This window comes from Myotis lucifugus, unplaced genomic scaffold, assembly GCF_000147115.1.
Source record: "Myotis lucifugus unplaced genomic scaffold, Myoluc2.0 scaffold_280, whole genome shotgun sequence".
NCBI lineage: Eukaryota > Metazoa > Chordata > Mammalia > Chiroptera > Vespertilionidae > Myotis > Myotis lucifugus.
The window spans coordinates 1227377-1248913 of NW_005871328.1; the positions used below are offsets into that span (position 1 = coordinate 1227377).

At 46.9% G+C, this 21537-nt stretch overlaps 1 protein-coding gene across 3 annotated transcripts in view; it reads right to left on the bottom strand.

The window, feature by feature from the left end:
• Positions 1 to 14900, bottom strand: part of MED26 (mediator complex subunit 26) — a 44218-nt gene extending 29318 nt beyond the window's left edge. For 2 of the 3 annotated variants that reach the window (XM_014465149.1, XM_006099659.3), the window contains exon 1: positions 14581 to 14900. In XM_014465149.1, the coding sequence (XP_014320635.1) occupies positions 14581 to 14652 (72 nt within the window). In that variant the 5' untranslated portion in view covers positions 14653 to 14900. Of the gene's footprint in view, positions 1 to 13468; positions 13743 to 14580 lie in introns of all 3 variants that reach the window. The other variant, XM_014465151.1, reaches the window with a different exon arrangement.
• Positions 14901 to 21537: the final 6637 nt, after the last annotated feature.

Here is a 21537-nt window from a genome sequence, read left to right on the forward strand (position 1 = left end):
AAGGCCTTGGGGTTCTCAGAATGAAGGCCAGGATGCCCAGGTAAATTAAAAAGAGAAATGGATGTAACATAGACAGATGTAACATGGATAGAACACCTCCAAGGTGGGAGACACAAAAAATGTCACTGGCCTTTGCCACACCCATCTGCAACCCATGGCAGCTGCTGTCCTCATATATCCCACACATATGGAGAGCAACAGAAGGAACTGGCACAAGGGCACCTTGCCAGGAGGTGGCACCTCTATGTTTCTAAGGCCAGGAGTAGGGTCTCCAGGCTGGTGCTTGTTGGGACGGTTGGAGGAGGTGAGAGGTTCAGATGAATGGTGGGCAGGAGAAACAGACATGAAGAAGGCAGAGGGGAGGATGGGGCAGGTGGAAGATGCCGAGAGAGAGGGCATAAGCACCTGACACCACAGCACTGAAATGGAAGGTGCCAAGAGCCCATCCTGTAAATGGCAGCCCTTAGGAAAGGAAGATCTGAAGGCTGCATGGAGCTCTTAATAACCAAGTGCCTTTTCATATCTGTCTCCTTATCCTATCGGACTCTCAACAAATCTGTCATTCAGTCAGGCCAGCTTTCCTCCTCCTTTCCTCACTGAACTCACACACTTCCACCTCCTGCAAAGGGATAGGGTGTCAGGTCACTAGCCTACCAGGCAGCTCAGAGCAAAACTGGGGCTCCACCTGGTCCTTATCAGATCACCTGGCTTTACCCATCTGGTGTGTCAGGAGGCTGCAATGCTGGCCTCTCCAGGGCTGCTATTTCCCTGCTCCCATAAGGTGATGGCTTTTGGTCTGGGTCCCCAGAAATACAACTGCCTTCATCTAATTAGGAATGAAACACCCAGGACTGCACGCGTGGCCAGTCCTTCTATCTCATTAACTAGCAGTGTGATTCTCAGTAAAGTGGCAATTCTGGATACCATGGTCGGCAGAGGAGAGGCCACTGAGACTCTCTGAAGACTGTCTGGCCTGTAAATAAGGCCCACATAGTCAGTACAAAAGCAGCCTCAAGGTGCACTGGGTGTGGGTTTCATTCCTTCTTTTTTGGAAGAAGGGGGCAGAAACAAACATGGCATTAGCCATGCTGAGATCTAGAGCAATTTTTATGGCCCAGTGGTGAGGTCAGCAACAATGACTTCTTTGATCTGGAAGGAGAATGTAGTCAGAAGATGGACACACACACGCGCACGGAGGACACGTCAGGAAAAACTTCGACATGGGAGCCTAAAGCCATCCTGACTGCACACTGCAACCATTGCAGCCAGAAGAGAATAGACATAAGTGTTCATTTAGCAACTATTTATTTACTGGGAAAATACAAATATATTGCTTATGTGCTGAGGAGGAAGTCAGGGAAACAAGCAAACACAACAGGTGACTGTCCCGAAAGCTTTGAAGAAAATAAACAGTGTGGCACGTGAGAGAAAGGATTCCTCCCAACCACTGGCCGAGGAGAGGTGGTCACCTCAGCCCCAGAGCCCCAGAAAGAATGGGCAGCAAAGGATCTGGAGCACAGCGCCCTGCTTGACTCATCAAGTACCTTCAAGGGGCTCTGGGCATGGCCCCCCAAACACTCAAACTAAGAGAACCTTTCAGCAGCCAGCTGCAAAGGCACTGATGCCATCTTGGACAAGGAACCTGTGGCCTACAGCCCAGATCTCCATTTGCACATACACCAATACTTTTGCTCTCCTGGGGCTGCTGTACCCTGCACCAGGGTCCAACCTGGCCTAGGATAGGGACTCCACCCAGGAGTGTGCTGGAGCCAGCTCATAGCAGCCTATGAGAGCCCAAGGTTATTCAGAAATCTTTTCCTAGCATCATGTTACTGGCTTGAAATGAGCCTGGTAGAAGTATTTAAACTGTAGAAATTGACAAACACTCAAATCAGGTCTTGATTTATTGTCAGATTGGTGAACTCTATACATCCCAATGCCTGCTTTTTGTTGCTGTTTTTAAAACACTTGGTGTTTAAAAAAAAAATTACCAGTTTTAAAAAAAAATATTTTTATTGATTTCAGAGAGAGGAAGGGAGAGGGAAAGAGATAGAAACATCAATGATGAAAGAGAATCATTGATCGGCTGCCTCCTGCACACCCCTCACTGGGGATCGAGCCCAAAACCGAGGCACCTGTCCTGACCAGGAATCGAACTGTGACCTCCTGGTCCATAGGTCCACACTCAACCACTAAACCACACCAGCTGGACATCCCAATGCTTATTTTTGCAGAAAAAGTCCCCTCCCACATTTTATATATATTTTTTTTATTGAGGTGAAATTCACATAATATCAAATTAACCACATAAGCAAAGTTTTTATTGGAACACAGTCATGTCCATTCATTTTCATATTGTCTATGTTTGCTTCTGTGCTATATATAAAGGCAGAATTATGACAGACACTGTATGGCCAAAAATATTTACTACCTAACCCTCTGCAGAAATAGTTTGCAACCCTGGGGTTTAGATTTAAAAAAGTGATGGAGAAAATGTTAATAATGCAGATTAAACTTAATAGTGTATCATGCCCATATCCGTTACATTAGGAATAGCACAATTGAGGACATATTCTTCCAGTATTTGAAAACTATTATCTGATTCCGCAGATATCACTTAACTCATTAACATAAACAAAAATATCAATTAATCTTCAAGTAAGAACTATACTCCTAAGATGACTATAGATACAAAAGTTCAGCAACAATCAAGGAAAGCAGTCTGAGAGAAACAATTGGCTGCATGGAATTGACAATAGTGTCGTTTATTTCCTTGTTTGTAAACTGTGTGCTACCCATCCTTCATATCAGTAGAATTTATAAACTTATGTACATATGTAAATGCATTTTTTTCCTAGAAACATTTACTGGCACACCACACAATAAATTAGAGTTCTTCATTATTTCAAAGTACTTAAAATAACGTTTGAATGAAACTAGAATCCATCTACACTATTGTATTTCAACATCACATATAAATGAAAAGAGGGAAGGACGTGGATTCTTTAGAAATGCCAATGCTTATAAATTACTAAATGTTTACTAAAAATGGTTCTAAGTTTTATCATCTCCACTTGTAAACAGAATTTCTCCACAGTAATTACCAAAGCCAAGCAAAATCTAACAACATATAAAAATTATGTCTATGGACACAGTGCCTAAAACTTAACTTGTGGTCCACTTCTGTCACTGCCAGGCTGCCAGCAGCCAGCAAAGGGGGAGCAGACAACCCCACCTTCAGGTGCTTGCTGAGAGCCGGGTGGGAAAAAGGAAGGTCATGAAAATCACCTGCCCTTACTCCTCTCAGTTACCTAAGAGGAAGAAGCTAGGCCAAGATATGCAGGCACCAGTTTCTGGTTACCAGGTTAACCAGGGGGAGGGGAGAGACAAGAGGAAATAGACAGGACAATCATACCAGACCAGAACACAGCCAGGGCCTGCCATGCCTCTGAGCCCAGAGGACAGAAGTCTGCAGAGCATGGCTCTTGCTTGGGTCATGGGCACCGCCTTTTCTTAACTATAGGAGGCCTGGGTGGTCTGGGCCTCCTGGACTGTACCACCTCTTCCGCCCAAACTGGGTCCAGGCAGTTACTGCAGCACCAGGAGAGCTGCTAGGGACAGGACAACAAGCAGCACTGTAGCAGGAGCTCCTGGACTCCTGAGTGCTCCTCAGTCCATGATGGAGTCAGAAGCTGCAACCGGCACCTGCACAAACACAAGGTAACAAACAGCAAGGTGCCCAAGTGCAACTACAGGCAAGTTGGAGTCTGCGGGTTTTTTGTTTTTAAAAATATATATATTTTATTGATTTTTTACAGAGAGGAAGGGAGAGGGATAGAGAGTTAGAAACATCGATGAGAAAGAAATATCGATCAGATGCCTCCTGCACACCCCCTACTGGGGATGTGCCCGCAACCAAGGTACATGCCCTTGACCGGAATCGAACCCGGGACCTTTCAATCCGCAGGCCGATGCTCTATACACTGAGCCAAACCGGTTACAGCGAGTCTGCGGGTTTGACCAGAAGGAATGGGTTACTCAGAACTCAGTGCTGCAACCTCACAACATTCAAACCAGCCCATCCAGACCTTACATTTCAGCTACTTCCATTTTGCCAGCTGGACCCAAGTCTCCCAGCCCCCAGCACTTTACCAACTATCTGATGGTACTATCACATCAAAGATGTGATTAAACTAGCACGCACCCAGGGGACATTGCCAGCTTGCTTCCCACTCTACTACCTCCTTCACCAACAACAGGCCCCTGATGTCTCCTGAGGCATCCCCTCTATTCTGGACAAACCAACCAACACAGCCTGCTAATTCCAGCAAAGCCTGAAGACACCAGGACATGTCTACTGGGGTTTCTGGGAAAGTCCCCTGCTCTTTCTTCCCTTAAATCAGTGGTTCTCAACCTGTGGGTCGCAACCATCGGAAAACACATATCAGATATTTACATTACGATTCATAACAGTAGCAAAATTACAGTTATGAAGTAGCAACGAAAAAAATTTTATGGTTGGGGGTCACCACAACATGAGGAACTGTATTAAAGGATCGCGACATTAGGAAGGTTGAGAACCACTGCCTTAAATAATGTTCCACAAGGGTGAATCCTGAAGTTGCAAAGGCTAGAGCAGGGGTCCTCAAACTTTTTAAACAGGGGGCCAGTTCACTGTCCCTCAGACCGTTGGAGGGCCGGACTATAGTTTAAAAAAAAAACTATGAACAAATTCCTATGCACACTGCACATATCTTATTTTGAAGTAAAAAAACAAAACGGGAACAAATACAATATTTGTATTTGCATGTGGCCCGCGGGCCATAGTTTGAGGACCCTTGGGCTAGAGGGAAGACACCACTCTGTGTGAAAGCTACACAAAAAGTAGAACAGAAAGTTGGCCTTTGAATGACTCGAGCCAATCAGCCCCTTTGCTTTCAAGCTCTTGTCATGAGCACAGGGCTACCCTCCCTCTGTGGGAGACCTGCAAACAGAATTAGTAAAGGAAGTGGAGGACAGGTGCTCTACTAGCAACTATTCTAAATGAACACTGGAGGCAAACAATGTGAAATAATTAGCGGAAAGGGTCTAATGTTCCTATATTACACTAGAGGCCCGGTGCACAAATTTCGTGCACGGGTAGGGTCCTTAGGCCTGGCTGGGGATCAGGGCTGGCTGGGGCCTTCCTTTGTTCCACGCCTCCCCTTGGTGGTCAGCACATGTCACAGTGAGCAATGGAACTCCCAGTCTCCCGGTCAAACTCCCGAGAGGACACTTTGCATATTAGGCTTGTACATGTGTGTGTGTGTGTGTGTGTGTGTGTGTGTGTATTTATATAGAAGATACCTACACACTAGTGTCACTCACCCCCATAGACAGCATGAAACAGCGAGCTTGCCAACTGCATGCCCAGCACAGATGCAAGATGAACTGAGGGGGTAAGTTGGAAAGTGGCTTCTAGAAGGGCTGGCCTTAAGAAGAGGGCAGTTAGCTAGCTACTTAGAGATCACCTGTGGGAAAGAGAATGTGGCCACTACCCCACAGCCCAACCTGGACTAGGACAGGGACCTGATGGCAAAAGGGGACAGGAGAGCTAAGTTGGCATGGGGGAGGGGATATCAAAATAAGCTATCGAGCAGACAAGAAGTCCCCAGTCCCCAGTGCATGCAAGTGGAGTTTCGATCAGCTTGGTGGGTCAGGGTACTACCCAAGTAGCCAAGTATGACCAGAGGTGTGGGTAGGGGATGGAGCTGAAGATACCAGCAGGGCAGAGGAGCCACCTACTGGGCCCTCAGTGAGCCACAATCACACACACAGCAGTCCTTTATCAGTAAATCAGCTGGCTGCTGACATCTGCACCAAAATACCCTCCCACCACAGACTCTAGGCCAGCCACCTACAACATCACTCTGTGCACACAGCAGATGAGTGACTGGGGTCTCCACAGCAGCTATGAGGCTGACCCAAAAGCATCACCTACTTCCTAACCCTAACGAATGAAACCCAGGGGAGAGGAGTGTCCAGGAAGGGTCTGGTTTGTCACATGACCAAAAAGAGCCAAAGATCCCAACGTGGCATTTGAACAGTATCTCCTGGGAACACTGAACCAGGGATCTAAGATCACGAGCCATCTTTTCTCTGTCAGGGGTAAAAACGCCAGCCGAGAAACAAAAAGGAAGAATCACCTCATACCCTTTCCTCAGAAAGTTTAAGAGAAACACAAAGCATTTCCTTCTGGCCTGAATAAAAAGGTCTACAGAGTGCCCAGCTTACAGAGTGCCTGGCTGGTGTGGCTCAGTGGTTGAGTGTCAACCTATAAACCAGGAGGTCATGATTCAATTCCCAGTCAGGGTACATGCCTGGGTTGCAGGCTCCATCCCTAGTAGGGGGCAGGCAGGAGGCAGCTGAGCTATGATTCTCATCCCTGATGTTTCTATCTCTATCTCTCCCTTCCTCTCAGAATAAATATATATTTTATAGATATATATATTTTTTTAAATGTATAAGGATCTGGACCCAGGCAAGAAGAGTAGAACATCTTTTTTTTTTTTACTGGTAAAAATCGTTTATTATAAAACCATTTAAACTTCCCATAAAAGATCGAGTTTGCAATAATGTGAACGGCACAGAATTAAGAACCATTGACCCACACCCTTCCTCAACCCCATTTTCATGGCACAAACAAAACTAGATGGAGCCCTTAGCCGCCTGACCTCCAGGCCAGCATTCCTTCCAAAAGCAATGTGCTCCTCTCCCGAGGTCAGCCACAAGCAGGCGGGGCTTAAACAGAGCGCCCCGAGGCTCGCGCAGAACTTTGCAGCCGTCTGGCCCTAGTTCTGGCTCGATTTCGGCGGGTCCGAAGCTGGACAGCCATGCTCACAATCAGGGACGTCACAGCGCACCGGCGCATAAGGAAGAGCAGGACTCTGCATCTGCAGACGGTATTCATCAGGATTAAAACGCCGAAGCAACTCTCATACGCGGCCAGCCTTTGGGCCCTCGGGCCAAACAGCGTCAGTACCATCCATAATTCGACGTGAACGACCTCTGGGAAAGGGTAGTCTTGTAATAACGTCAGGACTTGGTCCCGAAGAAGCCTCGTGAGCCGGCCCCAGCACTGGCGGCAGCGCTGGCGGCGAGCAGGCAGGGACATCCCGCAGGAGCCGCCAAGAGTAGAACATCTTATACCCACTGTGCTGTCACAGTGACATGGGAGATCTCAGCAGGTGGGTGAGGACTTGGAAGTGGGTTTCAATCCAGCGTGATCACTTCTAGCAGTATGCCCGCAGACCATCAGTTTCCACAATGGCACAGTACCTGCCTCCTCAGTTGCTGTAGAGATTAAATGAGTCTTTAACACACAAGGAGTGCTGAAAAGTACAGCACTCAATACCTACCCGGCGTTGACCGCCAGTTCCCAAGATCAGTCCTTTGCACAGGATAATCAACAAGCATCCAAGCACCCAGTTGCTATGAAGTCCTAGATACATGGGGAGGAACTCATGGTCCACTACCAGGGAGCTTGTAATCCAAGGAGAACATGAATAACAAGACCTATTATCAGCAGGAATGTAGGTTTTAAGTCAAGTGCGGTACCTGGGGAAACTGTCTTGGATTAAAGCAGGAAAGGTTTCTGGAAAAGGGAGAGGAGGGAGTGAGGTGGGGGCAACAAACGGTATAAAGGTTCCAGCCCTAGGTGTCATACACAGACAAGAAAGGTCAGCTTGCAGATTTAAGTAGATACTGTTTGGATGACAAGACATAACTTCATTTCAAAGCATGACTAGATTAGCTCTGTCCTTGAATTTTCTCAAAAAACAGCTACTCAAAGTACACCTGTCATTATGTGGGAGTTCCTGAATGTTTCTGATCATAAAAATGGATCCTGACAGAAAAAAGATTAGGAGCAGCTAGGCTAGAAATTCTAAGGGGGAAAAGGTTATAGGAACTGAGCAGGAAGACTGCTGTCGTTAAGCCCATTGGCTTCTGAGCTAACGCTAACCAGCACTGGATTTAGGCCCAAATTCCAACAGCCTCCTCTTCAATATTGGACAGATCTTCCCTAAAATGAAGCCCAGAGAAGCAACCAGGATGCGATTCACTCCACACAGTCCCTGGCCCATAGTATGTGCTCAGTAAACGGCAGTTGTTCACTTCATAGCCTCCAATGAAGACAGGAAACTTCGTTGCAGTCCTAGGGGCATTCCAAGGCTTTGAATTCCATCTGTCTGGCAGTGGCACCTCACCTGACATGATCCTTCTCCTTTATTGCAGGCTCCACATGCAGTCACAGAACCTCTAGGAACTCATATTATCAGTAGTCTCTGGGTCCAGACAGAGGGCCTGGGTGTGTCTGTACCCCAACCTGGTATGGTAGTCCCAAATTGTCTCCAGCCAGCTCTGGCAATAATCAAGAGCTCCCCAAAGTACTGTAGGGCCTCCCTCCCGGGAACTCCTGCCACCCAGAGTAAACGTAACACCGGGGTACAACAGCACTTCAAATACTTGAAATTAGCTCCCCGGCTCTTCACAGAACCTGACACCTGCCCCCTTCCCATCCCACTGCTGAGGGGGAAAACTACTCAAGACTTGCCAGCTATTCCTCCAAAAACTGACTTCCTTCACCTGACTGTAAAACTTTTCATTCTGAAAACTCAAAATGATGAAGTACTCTAGAAAGCCATTTCTCACGCTCTTAAGAATTCTGAACAATCTTTGAACAAGACAGAACTATAAGCCTTTTAAGGCCACTTCAACCCCAGATCCCCACTCCCACCCCAAATAGTCCATGTGCACACACTATGCCTGCCCTTCTCCCTACAATGGAGGTTCCAGGTCCCTGGAACGTAAGGGCCAGGAATGTCCAGGTCTGCACCCTTTGTACCCAGCACATAAGCTCTTGCTAGAAACGTTTATTCAATGGCTGAGCTCCCATTTCCAGTTTTACCATATGTCTCCATAAACAGTATACCAGTTGGTGATTGAGATGTTAAGTATACTGCCCCCTAAGACCTGGGATTCATTCAAAGAGTACTTTTAAACAGCATGCACAATACTGGTAGGCCTTCCTTATGCAGGAAATGCTCCCCAGTTCATGGAATCCCTATGTAAATTCTTGCTCCATTCCACACCTGTACCTCAAGAGTGAAAAGAAGCTGTTATAAAAGGGGGCTCTGAGCATGGGCATTCTGGGGCTGAAGTGAAAATACACTGCCTACACTGCCACCTGCTGAGCCACAATCTCAGTCACCCATTCTGACAACTAGCTAGTGGGCCCCTGGGGGACAGCCCAACACCAGGATTAAAAAGAAAAAGCACAACAGAGGCAGCTTCCCCAGAAGACAATTTGCAGCGAGGGGCTGGGCAGGAGACCCACTACTGGACTGCAATCACATAGAGATGAGCCTGGGGCCTGGTTCTGGTTAAACTAGAATTCCATCTAAGAAGATGCCCACAAAGACACAAAAATCAAGCCATAGGCGAGCACAGCTCCTCTCCTACACCTAACCCTGAGGTGTGTGTCCTGCCACACATCTGTGTCCTGAGCCCAGGAGCCCAGTTGACCATGGTGCCTTTTAAAAACTGTATCAGGACAAAAACCACTTCCCACAGGCTGATCCTGGACAGTTACCCAGGCCTTTGCAACATACTCCCTCAGGACACATGACCAGGTTTTGGGCTTGATACCCAGAAGGGGGCATGCAGGAAGCAGCCAATCGATGTTTCTATCTCTCTATTCCTCTCTCTCTAAAAATCAATAAAAACATAGTTTTTGTTTTTTTAAAAAAGGACAACATAGTCCAATTAAAGCCACCTCTGAGGACCACCCAGAGACCTCCATGAAGATGCAAGGTAAAGTCCACCCTCTTCTGAAGGAGTGTCACAACAAGAACACACACCTGCTTCATAATGGACACTTGTTACCTGTCTATTTCCCACAGTCATAACACACCACACTGTTCTCCCCATAGATCCTGGCTACAGTATAAAGAGCAAAGACAGGAATGTCACTGAATTTGGGAAACAGCGTGATCAGGCAGTGACATACTTAGATTTCATATGCTCTAATATATTGGAGAGAATCAGAACAAGCAGTCTTCCATTTTACAAGAGTCCTCTTTTCTGCAGAAATCAATGGCATTTTAAGTTAATATCAAAACTGCTGTAACGTGGAAGCAGAAAACAAGACTCATGAAAAGTTCCACGTCAGCTGGCAGCTGCCACACCACAGTGTGGTCTGGCCCAGGACTCTGTCCCTAAAAGTAACCTTAAGATGTTTCTGGGGCAGGCTGCCTAATATTGTCAACCTGTTAGATCTGGCACAGGTAAATCTAACCCAACTACTGGAGTCATATATAAACTTATGTGAGAGAGAAGAGGCTCCCACATCTTGTCTTATCAGCTCGAGGACACTGCCCTCTTGGGCCTCTTCAGAGCCATCTCTCCACCTTTGAAAGCAGTGTGGTAGTATTTAGAGTTGGAGGTACATCACTTAGTAACTTTGGGTATTGGGGCTGTCACCTCACATGAAGTCAGTAAGTAACAAAAGCATCTTGCCCTCTCCTGGACACAGGAGACACTCACTAAGCAGCGTATACTGTCACTGTGCAGAAATGAGAGAGAGGTGGCTCAACTCACCTTCCTTACAGGGTTGGTGAGGGGAAGTACAAGATGCTATTAAAATGCTGTACAGCCCTGACCGGTTTGGCTCAGTGTTGGCCTGCGGACTGAAGGGTCCCAGGTTCGATTCCAGTCAAGGGCATGTACCTTGGTTGCAGGCACATCCCCAGTAGGGGGTGTGCAGGAGGCATCTGATCGATGTTTCTCTCTCATTGATGTTTCTAACTCTTTATCCCTCTCCCTTCCTCTCTGTAAAAAATCAATAAAAAAAAAAAATATATATATATATATATATAAATGCTGTACAAAGTCCTGTGAAGTGTGCATATCTGTGTAAAACTTTGTTATTTTAGAAAGTTCACACAATGCACATTGCATTAAAAAACTTTTAAGACAATTCATGTTAGCCTCGGCTGCCCTTTCCATAACCTGAACCCTGGATCAGGAAGGAGCTTTCTGGGCACATACTCCGGTCCCCAGTTCCACTTTGCAGCCCAGGAAAACTAAGCAGCATCTTAACCTTCAAATTCCTAGGTGGGAAAATTATCCTTCTTGAGTGTGTCTCTCTGCAGAGACCCCTTGGTCACCTCCTGTTGGAAACTAATGTCTGCAGAACTGTGAATAAGAAAGTTATGCCTGAAGTTTCCTGCTGAAGAGCCTGACTGCTGGCAGGCATTTACACTAGCGTCCAGGGCCAGTTCAAGTCCCTCTTCCCCTCAGTGCCTCCTCTAGCCTCTCCCTGCTCTGAATATAGGAATAGTCACCTGCCTTGAGCAAGGCCTGCCTTGTGCTGTTATTCAACTTGCCATGGGGCTTCAGTATCTGCTCACCATCTCAGTCAGACCTTTACTCAGATGCCAGATAAACATCCATGTTCCTTACAGCTCTACAGAGTTCTGCATTAGAATATACCATACTGATCCCCTGGGCCTATAGCAGTCACAAGGGCTTTCCTGTAAAAGATGGCTCAAATGCAGCTCCTCAGTCATAAGTCCAAGAAGGATCCTAGGGGTTAGTCAGTTTAACCAGCACTTAGAAGGTACATCCTAATGCTTCTGCTCTAGAGAGAGAAGATAAGAAACAAACCATGCTCACAAAACTTTCATTCTGGTCAGGAAGACAAAGTCTGAACTTTTGTGAAACAAAAGTGGGAACCTAATCACCTGCTAAAGAGACTGCTGGGGTGGACTAACTCTGATTTCTGGGCAGGAAAAGACACTGCCCTCAACTTCATCTCTAATGAAGCAAGATTAAGCTGTAATAAATGTGCACACTGCACTCAGAGAGATCATCAATACTCTGGGCTGACACACCAGGAGAAGAGTAAGGCTTGACTGTTCCGAAAAACTGTTAGTGTATCTGAAAAGGAGTGTAGAAGAATTACTTCAGTACTGAGTTGATGCTATAGAAATTCAAATACTCCAGAGGCTAGAATTTAGAGCAAAGAAACAACTTTCCTCTTAAGAACTCCTTTGTCAAGGAGGAGGTCAGTAAATGTTACTTTGTTACTTCCCTAATTTTTCAGATACTTGCGGATATTAGGTCACTGCCCTACATTGATTTTTCAAGCAAAAGCTGTTTGTTAACCATAACTGCCCATAAAGGTAAGCATTACATGACACAATTCTGTGTTGCTTCTCTCAAAAGACGTTTAATTTTAGTGTTGGCTCTTCAACTCTGTCCCCATTTTTTTTCCCATGAACATCTTAAATATGTGTCAACTAACTATCCAGAAGTGGAGTTCATAATTGGGTAAGGCAGAGAAGAGCAGCTGCATGGCAGCAATGCCTTGTTGGAGCCACCTCACTCTTACCTGGACCCAGGTCAAAAGAAAACTACAGCCTGGCCATACTGTTGCACCTTCTCCACCAGCAACCTATTCCACCATGGTTCTGAGTATCTATACTCGGTTTGCTCTAAGTCACGCTCTAGTCAAATGGTTATTAACAATGTTCACAAACACTAACAATGGCAGCATTTAAGGGAGGGACTTTCCTCATCACTCATATTCAAAGAGACAATTTCCCAATTCCATCCATCACACTTACTTAGTAGGACTCTATGCACACCTATCACTAGAGTCATCCAAAACAAGCCACATGAAATGTGAATTCTATGCCATGTAACACAGCCATTAGCTCATATGAATGTAATGTTCCTGCACGCACCAGGATATATGAAGCTGAGATTTGTTCCCTCCTCCAGATTCTGGCTAGTCCCTTTTCCTCCCCTACTCCTAGGAACCCTCTAGATTAGAGCCTACACACAATGCAACCCCTGAGGTTGCTGCCCCACCTAATCTACAACATCATGAACACTTGTGAAAGCACCTTCTGATCCCAAAGCTCTCCTAGGTGGCATTAAGGGTCAATGCTAACATCTCAGCCACTCTCAGATTCTCCCAAAGTCAAACAAGCACGTGGAATTCAAGAAATTGCACTGGGACTCCACAAAAGATGCAAAAGTCATCAAGACTTACATTTTTTATGTCACTTGCTTTATCCTCTAATATTTCAGTCTTGAGAATTATAGTAGCACCAGTTACTGCAAAAATTCTGGAAGGTTTTACATAGCTTGTGCCTACTCCACCCCCAAAACCCTAACAAAAATGTATACATTTGTTAAAAGCAATTCCCACCAAGTCAGTCTTAATGGGGCCTGAAGACCAGGGGTACTTATGACACAGAAACCAGATTAGAGAATAATAACTCCTCAGTTTCTACCAAAACTGCACAGTCCAGCATGATTTAAAACACACACACAAAAACTAAAACAGGCTAAAGCATACTAAGAGCAATTAGCCAAGCTCACATAAAGGAAAACCAAAAGCCCCAACAGTGAAAGTTACCTGGCCAAGCCCAAGATGATTTTTTCTTCCATCCCCAGCATGTTAAGAAGTGATCTCAATGGCCACTTCCTGGTCTCCCAGCAAATGCAGGGACTCACTTCATACCAGGATACCATCTTCCCATTGACCAACCTGCTCCTGCCACAGGGGAAAATGACCCCCTATCGCCAGCAACCCATTGGAGAATATGTGAGAACATGATGAGTCTTTCCCTTCACACACGGAGGGAGCAGGGGAGATCCCTCTGCAAACAGTAGCCTCATTGTAGGGACATCTGAGAAAGACACCTTGGGGTTAACCCTGACCTTCTAGGTCACAAGCCACCAGGCTGGGACCCCTAGGTAGGGGAAAGAGACAACCTAAACAGGGCTCTTGGGAGAAAGAGATAGCAAAGAATCACCTCTAATTCTCTACCAAAAAGTGGGACTCTGGCTTGGTCAGAGACGCAATGGGCAGTTAGGCCCAGAAAGGCAACATGAAGAATCCCACCTTCCCCAAGATCATCTTCCGTTGGCTGCGACCCCAAGAGGGACCCGGCAAAGGCATGGCCATTCCCAGAACCCAGGGGCTCTCCAGGCGCCCTGGGCACCCAGCGAGGGGCAAAACGAGCGGGGGGGAGGGGGTCCCCTCCGAAGTCAATGTGCTTCCAGCAGGAGAAGAGGGAAGGACTTCCCTGATCACCCAGAAAACCGAGACACAGGTGGCAAGGGCTCCCCGAATTATACCTAGGACACCAGTTGCTCCACAGCCTTTCTCCCTCCCCTCCCCCAAACCGGGAGGGTTTCCCGGGGATCTCGGGTCTCGGGGGAAGGGCAAGGCGGGTAAGCCCCGTCAGGAGCAGCAAGGGCCGTAGAGCTGGAGCAGGAAGGGAGGCAAAGCTCTGGCCTCAGATCCGGTCTGCTCCCTTCACCCAGGCCGCACGGAAGCCTCGGCCTCACGTACCGAGCGCCCCGGGTCTGGGCCTGGGGGGCGAAAGGCTGGGATGGCAGCGGCACTCGGGGACAGGTGGGCCTCAGACGGCTCCCGGAAGCCCGGAGGATGAGGGATACTGAGGAAGGGGAGGGTCCCGGGCCCACGAGGCCTCGGTCCCGGCCCGCGCGGGGGGTACATACGTTGCTTTGGGGGTCGATGGCCTGCAGCAGCCGGTCCCTGATCTGCTGCGGAGACGACGGAGCCGCTGTCATTGCCTGGGCGAGGCGGGGGGGGAGCGGCCAGGCCAGCGGGCGGGCGGGCTGAGACGGGGGACGAGGGTCACTCACTCGCCGGCCTCCGAGAGCGGAGCCTCATGTTCCCCGCGGCGCTGGAGGATGAGGGGGCGCGCGGGGTGGCGGAGAGGGAGCCGGGGCTCGGGCTCGGGCCCGGGGCGCCGCCGCCACCGGAGGAGGAGGAGGAGCCGCCGGAGCCGCCGCCGCTGCTGCCGCCGCCTCGAGAACCAAACTCCAGTGAGCTGCCCCGGCGCGGAGCACTCTGGGTAACCCGCGCCGCACGCAGCGTCGGCGCCACGCTGAGGAGATTGGGAGATGGGGCGGGCGGAGACGCCAGGCCTGGGCGGGGCCACGCGCGAGCCACGCCCCGCGCCTGAACGCAGGCGCACGCAGGCGCACTCGCCGCAACCCAGGGCCGCCCCACCCCCCAACCTGGGGAGCCGTTGGGAGGCGGTTGGGCGGGGCAACGGCCGCAGCTTGAAGGCCACGCCCCCAGCCGTGTCGTAGGCGGAGGTTCCCGACGGAAACCCGCGACGTGCGCGGAGTCCTTGAACCCAGCGCTGTGGGGACCTCCTCGGGGGAGAAAAACCTTCCCCGCACTGACGGAGGTGACAGGGGTCGTGGGCGGGAGACACTGCCAAGTTTTCCGAGCCCAGGGGTCCTTCCTAGCCTCTCGATCGGCGTTCTTGGGGGCGAGGGAGACAAACGTCCACTTAGTGATGCGCGTGTGAGGGTCTACCGAGGGGCGCGGAGGAACGCCCCGCCCGCGTCCCTGCGCACCCCACAGGGCGGGGGTTTGCAGCGCCTCGCTGGCCTGAGTTTCGAAAGCTGAGGCCGAGACGCGTCTCTCGGAGGAGCCGCCACCCCAGCTGGGATAGCTTCAAAGCCAGCCCTGAGCCGCCCCCGTGGTTGCAAACCTGTGCCCCAGTGACATCGGGACCGGATCGCTCTGGTCGGGACGTCCTGGTCCTGGCGGGGTGCTGGGCGGCATGCCTGTCTGCTCCTCCCGCGGAGGCAACCAGAAAGGTGCCCGGGGCGGCGGAATCTCCCCGTGTGGAGAACCCCTGGCTTTACAAGACCCACCCTGCTTGGCGTGGAGGCTGGAAAACAAACCCGCATTTTATGCGCCAACCAGTTCCTAAAGGAGGAAACTAAGGCCCAAGGTCACCCGGAGTTAAAGGTCAAATCCAGAATTGCTACTGTCTGGGGCTCCCCGCCCAGCCCCCTTCCCGCCCGCTTCCGCTGCTGTTGTCTTCTCTGGAAGCTGTTAGAAATACTATTGTGAGAAAAGGGGTGGGAAGCCTGGCTGAGTGGATTATTAGCCGTGGCCTCAGGAGAAATAACTTTTTTGGTTGTTACCGGAAAACCTAGATTTAAAACAGGCGAGAGGCTGCTGATGAGAACCACATGTGCGTCTTGGGTCTGCCATACACCTGTTAGTCTTGCATTTGTTATTTGCAAAAACGGCTGCTTCTGCACATGTGAAAAGTTTTACATCACTCTTGTAGGAGAAAATAAACATGGGCAAAATACTTCGTTCAGTCACTCTCCTTAGAATGAGCTGCTTTGTGTACATGGTCCAAGTTGGAAACCTGCCCACTTGGAAATATTCTTTATCTCATTTAAGATAAGCAAAATAAACAAACTCTCAAAAAGAAAGAAAGAAAAGCTCTCCCCCAAGTATAATCTAGTCCTGCCTCTCTTTTTAATTTCTAGATGTATACAGTATCTTTTAATCAAGGATTGTACCAAAATAAGCAATGTTTTGCATGGGTCAGGTTATTTAAGAAAACTGGAAAGCGCTCACCTACTCTTTTTTATTTTTCTTTGTGTTTTTTAATATTTTACGTTTTTTCCCCATCATTATCCCCTCTAAGCCCTCTTCCCCCTATCACCACAGTTGTCCATGTCCATCAGGTTTTTTTTTTCGTTTTTTTTCCTCAAACCCTCCACCCGCCTAATCAACTCCCACCAGAGTTGTCTGCCTGCCCTCTATCTACGAGTCTGTCTCTATTTTGCTTGGTAGTTCAGATTGTTCATTAAATCCCACCTAAGGCCCAGCCAGAGTGGGTCAGTGGTTGAGTGTGGACCAATTCGGATTCCCGGGTCTGGGCACATGCCAGGGTCGGCTCCATCCACAGTAGGGGGCGTGCAGGAGGCAGCCAATCAATGATTCTCATCATTGATGTTTCTCTCTCCCTCTCTCTAACATCAATAACATTTTTAAAAAATTCCACATGAGTGAAATCATATGGTACTTGTCTTCTCTGAATTATTTTACTTAGCATAATGTTCTCCAGGTCCATCCATGTGATCGCAAAGGGTAACATTTCCTTCCTTTTTACAGCAGAGTAGTATTCCATTGTGTCAATTTACCACAGCTTTTTTACCCACTCATCTACTGATGGACTACTTGGTCTGTTTCCAAATCTTGGCTATTGTAAATAACACTGCAATGAACATAGGGGTACATATATTCTTTTGAATTAGTGTTTCGGTTTTCTTTGGATACATTCCCTGAAGTGGAATCACTGGGTTATAAGGCAGTTCCATACGTAATTTTTTCAGTTAACTCCATACTGCTTTCCACAGTGACTCCACCTATTTGCATCTAACCAAAGGTTCTCTTTTCTCTCACTTGTTTGTTGATTTATTGATGATAGCCATTCTGATAGGTGTGAAGTGACATCTCATAGTTTTAATTTGCATTTTTTTTTTGGTGATTAGAGACAGCATTTTTTCATATGTCTATTGGCCATCTGCAGGTTCTCTTAAGAGAAGTGTCTATTCAAGTCTTTTGCCCATTTTTTTAATTGGATTGTTTGTCGTGTTGAGTTTCATAAGTTCATTAATTTTGGAATGTAACGCCTTATCAGATATATCGTTGTTACCTACTCTTTTTAAACTAAGAAGAAACAGCCTGGCCGGTGTGGCTCAGTGGTTGAGCATCAACCCAGGAGCCAAGTGGTCACTGGTTCAATCCCAGTTAGGGCACATGCCTAGGTTATGGGCTCAATCCCCAGTAGGGGGCATGCAGGAGGCAGCCAATCAATGTTCCTCTCTCATCAATGTTTCTATTTCTCTATCCCTCTCAAATGAATATTAAATATAATAAATATACACATGAGGATGCATATGAACACACACATATAGTTTTATTCCACATTTAACATACAGCAGGTCCTTGAATAATGTTATAATGAAAATGTTTTTGTCATAATGATGATATGCCATAGGAACTTAATTCTTGTTTATATCAGTTAACCTGTGGTAAGACTGGTTATACATTGTTTCTTTCAAAGTTGAAGAGCCTGCCCTGGCCAGTACCACTTGGTTGAGATTTGTCTGTGCACCGAAAGGTCACCAGTTCCATTCCAGGTCAGGGTACATGCCCAGGTTTCCGGTTCAGTGGGGGTGTCTACAGGGGGCAACCAATCAATGTTTCTCTCTCACATTGATGTGTCTTTCTTCCTCTCCCTTCCTTTCTCTAAAATCAATAAAAACTTATTTAAAGTTGCAGAACCTATCCACAACATTGGGGACTTACTGATATACAACGTATGCTTGTCATGGTAAAGATCACCACTGAACGGAATCTTGAAAATTTTAGCAGCCTCTCTAAGGGTCTGTGATAGATACTGTAGTTCACCTGGCCACCTTTCTGCTTTGAAGAAGAGATATTTGAAATGTTACCCAAAAGTGGGGCTCAAGGTAAATCCTCTTGCTGTAATATCCTCAGAGATATATCCCTTAAATTATTTAGAGAGAGCACTGGCCTCACCATTCTGAGAGGACAAGATCCTTTGTGTTTGGAATGTCCTTAGAAAAACTGGCCCCCAAAGACTAGGGGGAGGAATGGCTAAGTCCATGACTTGCTCTTCCCATGGAAGTGGCTAGGAAGATAGTTTCACGAGCTTGAGGGCAGAGCATACCCAGGCAATCTTGGCAGTGAGGGAGTGGAAGCCATGAGCAGGTCAGCTACCACAACTGCACAGGACCAGTCTTCAACAGCGACACCATGTGGTGGCAAGGAGCAACAACAGGAACGCACTGGGCAGACTCCTGAAGTGAAAGCAGCTGTGCCTTTTTAGACACAAACCCCTTAGAAGTGGGCAATTTATTTTAGTTTTTTCTGGCACCAGTTTAAGGCTTTTAATTTGTCTCAAAGTTGCTGAAGCCAAATCATCATAAAACATTCTGCCTTCCTTTATACCCCAACACACAAAAAACTACTTGTAGGAAAAAAATTGGTTTTGTACATGGGAAGAAACAATATAAATTCACAACTTACAGATAAGGGTTAGCACTATCACTCATTTCTTTAAAAAGTTTATATGAATATCCAGTCAAAACTGACAGGGTATCTTCTTTGAAACGTTCTCTAAACTGATTTCTAAGTAGACCACAGGACTGTATCCTGTCTTTCAAATGGAAGAGGGAAAGAGATGGAAGAAACTATTCAAACTTTGTCTTCTTTCCTCGTGGCTTATAGTCTCCTCCTCCTCTGCCTCCTAGAAGGAGAGGGAGGCAATTTAAAGGAGAGGAAATTACTGGACTTACGCCAATAATGTATGTGAGCACTCCAGTGATTAATAGGGAAAACAAATGTAAGCAAATCTACCACCCCACTTTGACCATCTGTTAGCTCTGAGTTTAACAGTCTGGTGGACATTTTTAAGAAACATTTTCTCATATATTAACTCATTCAACCATATCAATGATCTCAGAAGTACCTCAAGATGGGTTTCAGAGTTCTGCTTGGCTTTGCAGCAAGTCCTCTTTACTGTAAAAGTGAAACCAATTTCAACTGGTTTTGAAAAGCCCTGAAGTGTCATTGCTTTTAGAAAGGGCTTCAACGACAGAAGGGAGAACTCAACTTAAAAAAAATTTTTTTTTATTGATTTCAGAGAGGAAGGGAGAGGGAGAGATAGAAACAGCAATAATAAGATTGGCTGCCTCCTGCGTGCCCCCACTGGGGATCGAGCCTGCTACCCGGGCAAGTGCCTCAACTGGGAATCGAACCGTGACCTCTTGGTTCATAGGTCGATGCTCAATCACTGAACCACACCAGCCGGGCAGAGAACTCAATTTTTATTGTGCCTCCAAGTAGGGGTATACAAAGATGAACAAAGCCTGCTCCTGAGGAACTAGTTTTGAAGCCAACCACTGGAATCGAGTTGGGCTCATTAACACAAAACTCTAATTGTACTGTCCAGAAAAGGGCAGCAGGAGTCCCAAGGTAGGAAAAAGCCATCTGGAAAGCAGGACCTGGAAAGATGTTTGACAGGGAGGCATTTCAACTGAGAGCATTCATACCCTCTGACCCAGTGTTTCACAACTTCCAGAAATGTTTCCAAAGGAAGCAATCAGATGCAGACAAATGTGTATGTTCAAGGGTGTTCACAGAAGCATCATTATAAGAAGAGTAGAAGCAACAATTGTTGGGAATATATAAACACACTTGGGGTCAATTCGTGAAAATGGAAAAGTTATGTACTAGGAGAGACCACAGGATTTTATAACTCCAACTGGGGTAGTGGTCTTGTCTTATGGGTGTGTATGCACGTGCAGAAATTCATCAAGCTGTATGTTATTGTATAAACTTTGAAAAGAACATATATAGTTTTAGATGGAGAAATAGTAGCTAACCTAGCCATTAGAAACCAGTATTGAAAAATATACAAAAATCCAATTTCATATTAAGTGATAAAATGCAACATAAACTATATACTTTACCTTAATTTTAGTTTTATTAAATATACATATCTACACTAATAAAAGAGAAACATGGTAATTAGCGTACGACCGCTACCCTTCCCATTGGCTAATCAGCATATCCTTATGCAAATTAACTGTCAGCCAAGATGGCGGCCAGCAGCCATGCACTGAAGCGAATAGGAGGCTTGCTTGCTCCAGTGATGCTATGTTGCATAGAAAAAATATTGGAAGGAAAGAAACCAAAATATTCATAGCAATTGTCTCTGACAGAATTACAGGTGATTTTTCTTCTGACACATTTTTGTTGTTGTTAATCCTCACCTGAGGATATTTTTTTCCACTGCTTTTTTCAGAGAGTGAAAGGGAGGGAGGGGAAGAGAGAGAGAGAGAGAGAAAGAGAGAGAGACGAAGATGTGAGAGATCCACATAGACTGGTTGCCTCCAGCACATGCCCTAAGGTTGGGGGGAATCAACCTGAGACCCTTTGGTACGTGGGCAAACGCTCTAACCACTGAGCTCACCAGCCAGGGCTCTTCTGACACTTTTGCCGGCAATTCAACATTTTCTAAAATGAACATGTGGTGCCTAGTCATCTCATCCAGTACCAGGGTTATTCTGACCTCTAGTAGTCTCTAATTCTCACCTTGTGACTCAGGTAATGCAGATCTCAAGTGTGCTCATTAGCTCCCAATTCCTGAAGATGGATTTGCTACCAGGCCAACTGATGAATGTCAATCTAAGTCCTAACCGCTTGTGTTTCCCTACTACCCCAGTTTTGTATTACTAAGAATAATAACTACAGGGAGTAACATTTATTGAGTACCTACTACATGTCAGGTTCTCTGTTAAGGGCTTTATATGAGGACCCTGATGAAACCCTCCTTTACAGTCTTTGCTCGTCCAACTCTGAGTGAATATTGGATGTTTTGCAACAGAAATATCACTCTGATGAGCTTGTGCTAGCCCAGACACCTTGAGGTGTCCTGTCACACACAGGACATGCAGCTGGAAAGTGGGAAAAGTTCACAACTTCCAGAAATGTTTCCAAAGGAACATTTTGGGAACTGGCTCTGGTGCCCAGGCTTTGGGACAGGCTACAGCAGTGAGGACCTACTGTGTGCTGGGCACACGCCACCTGGCTTGCAC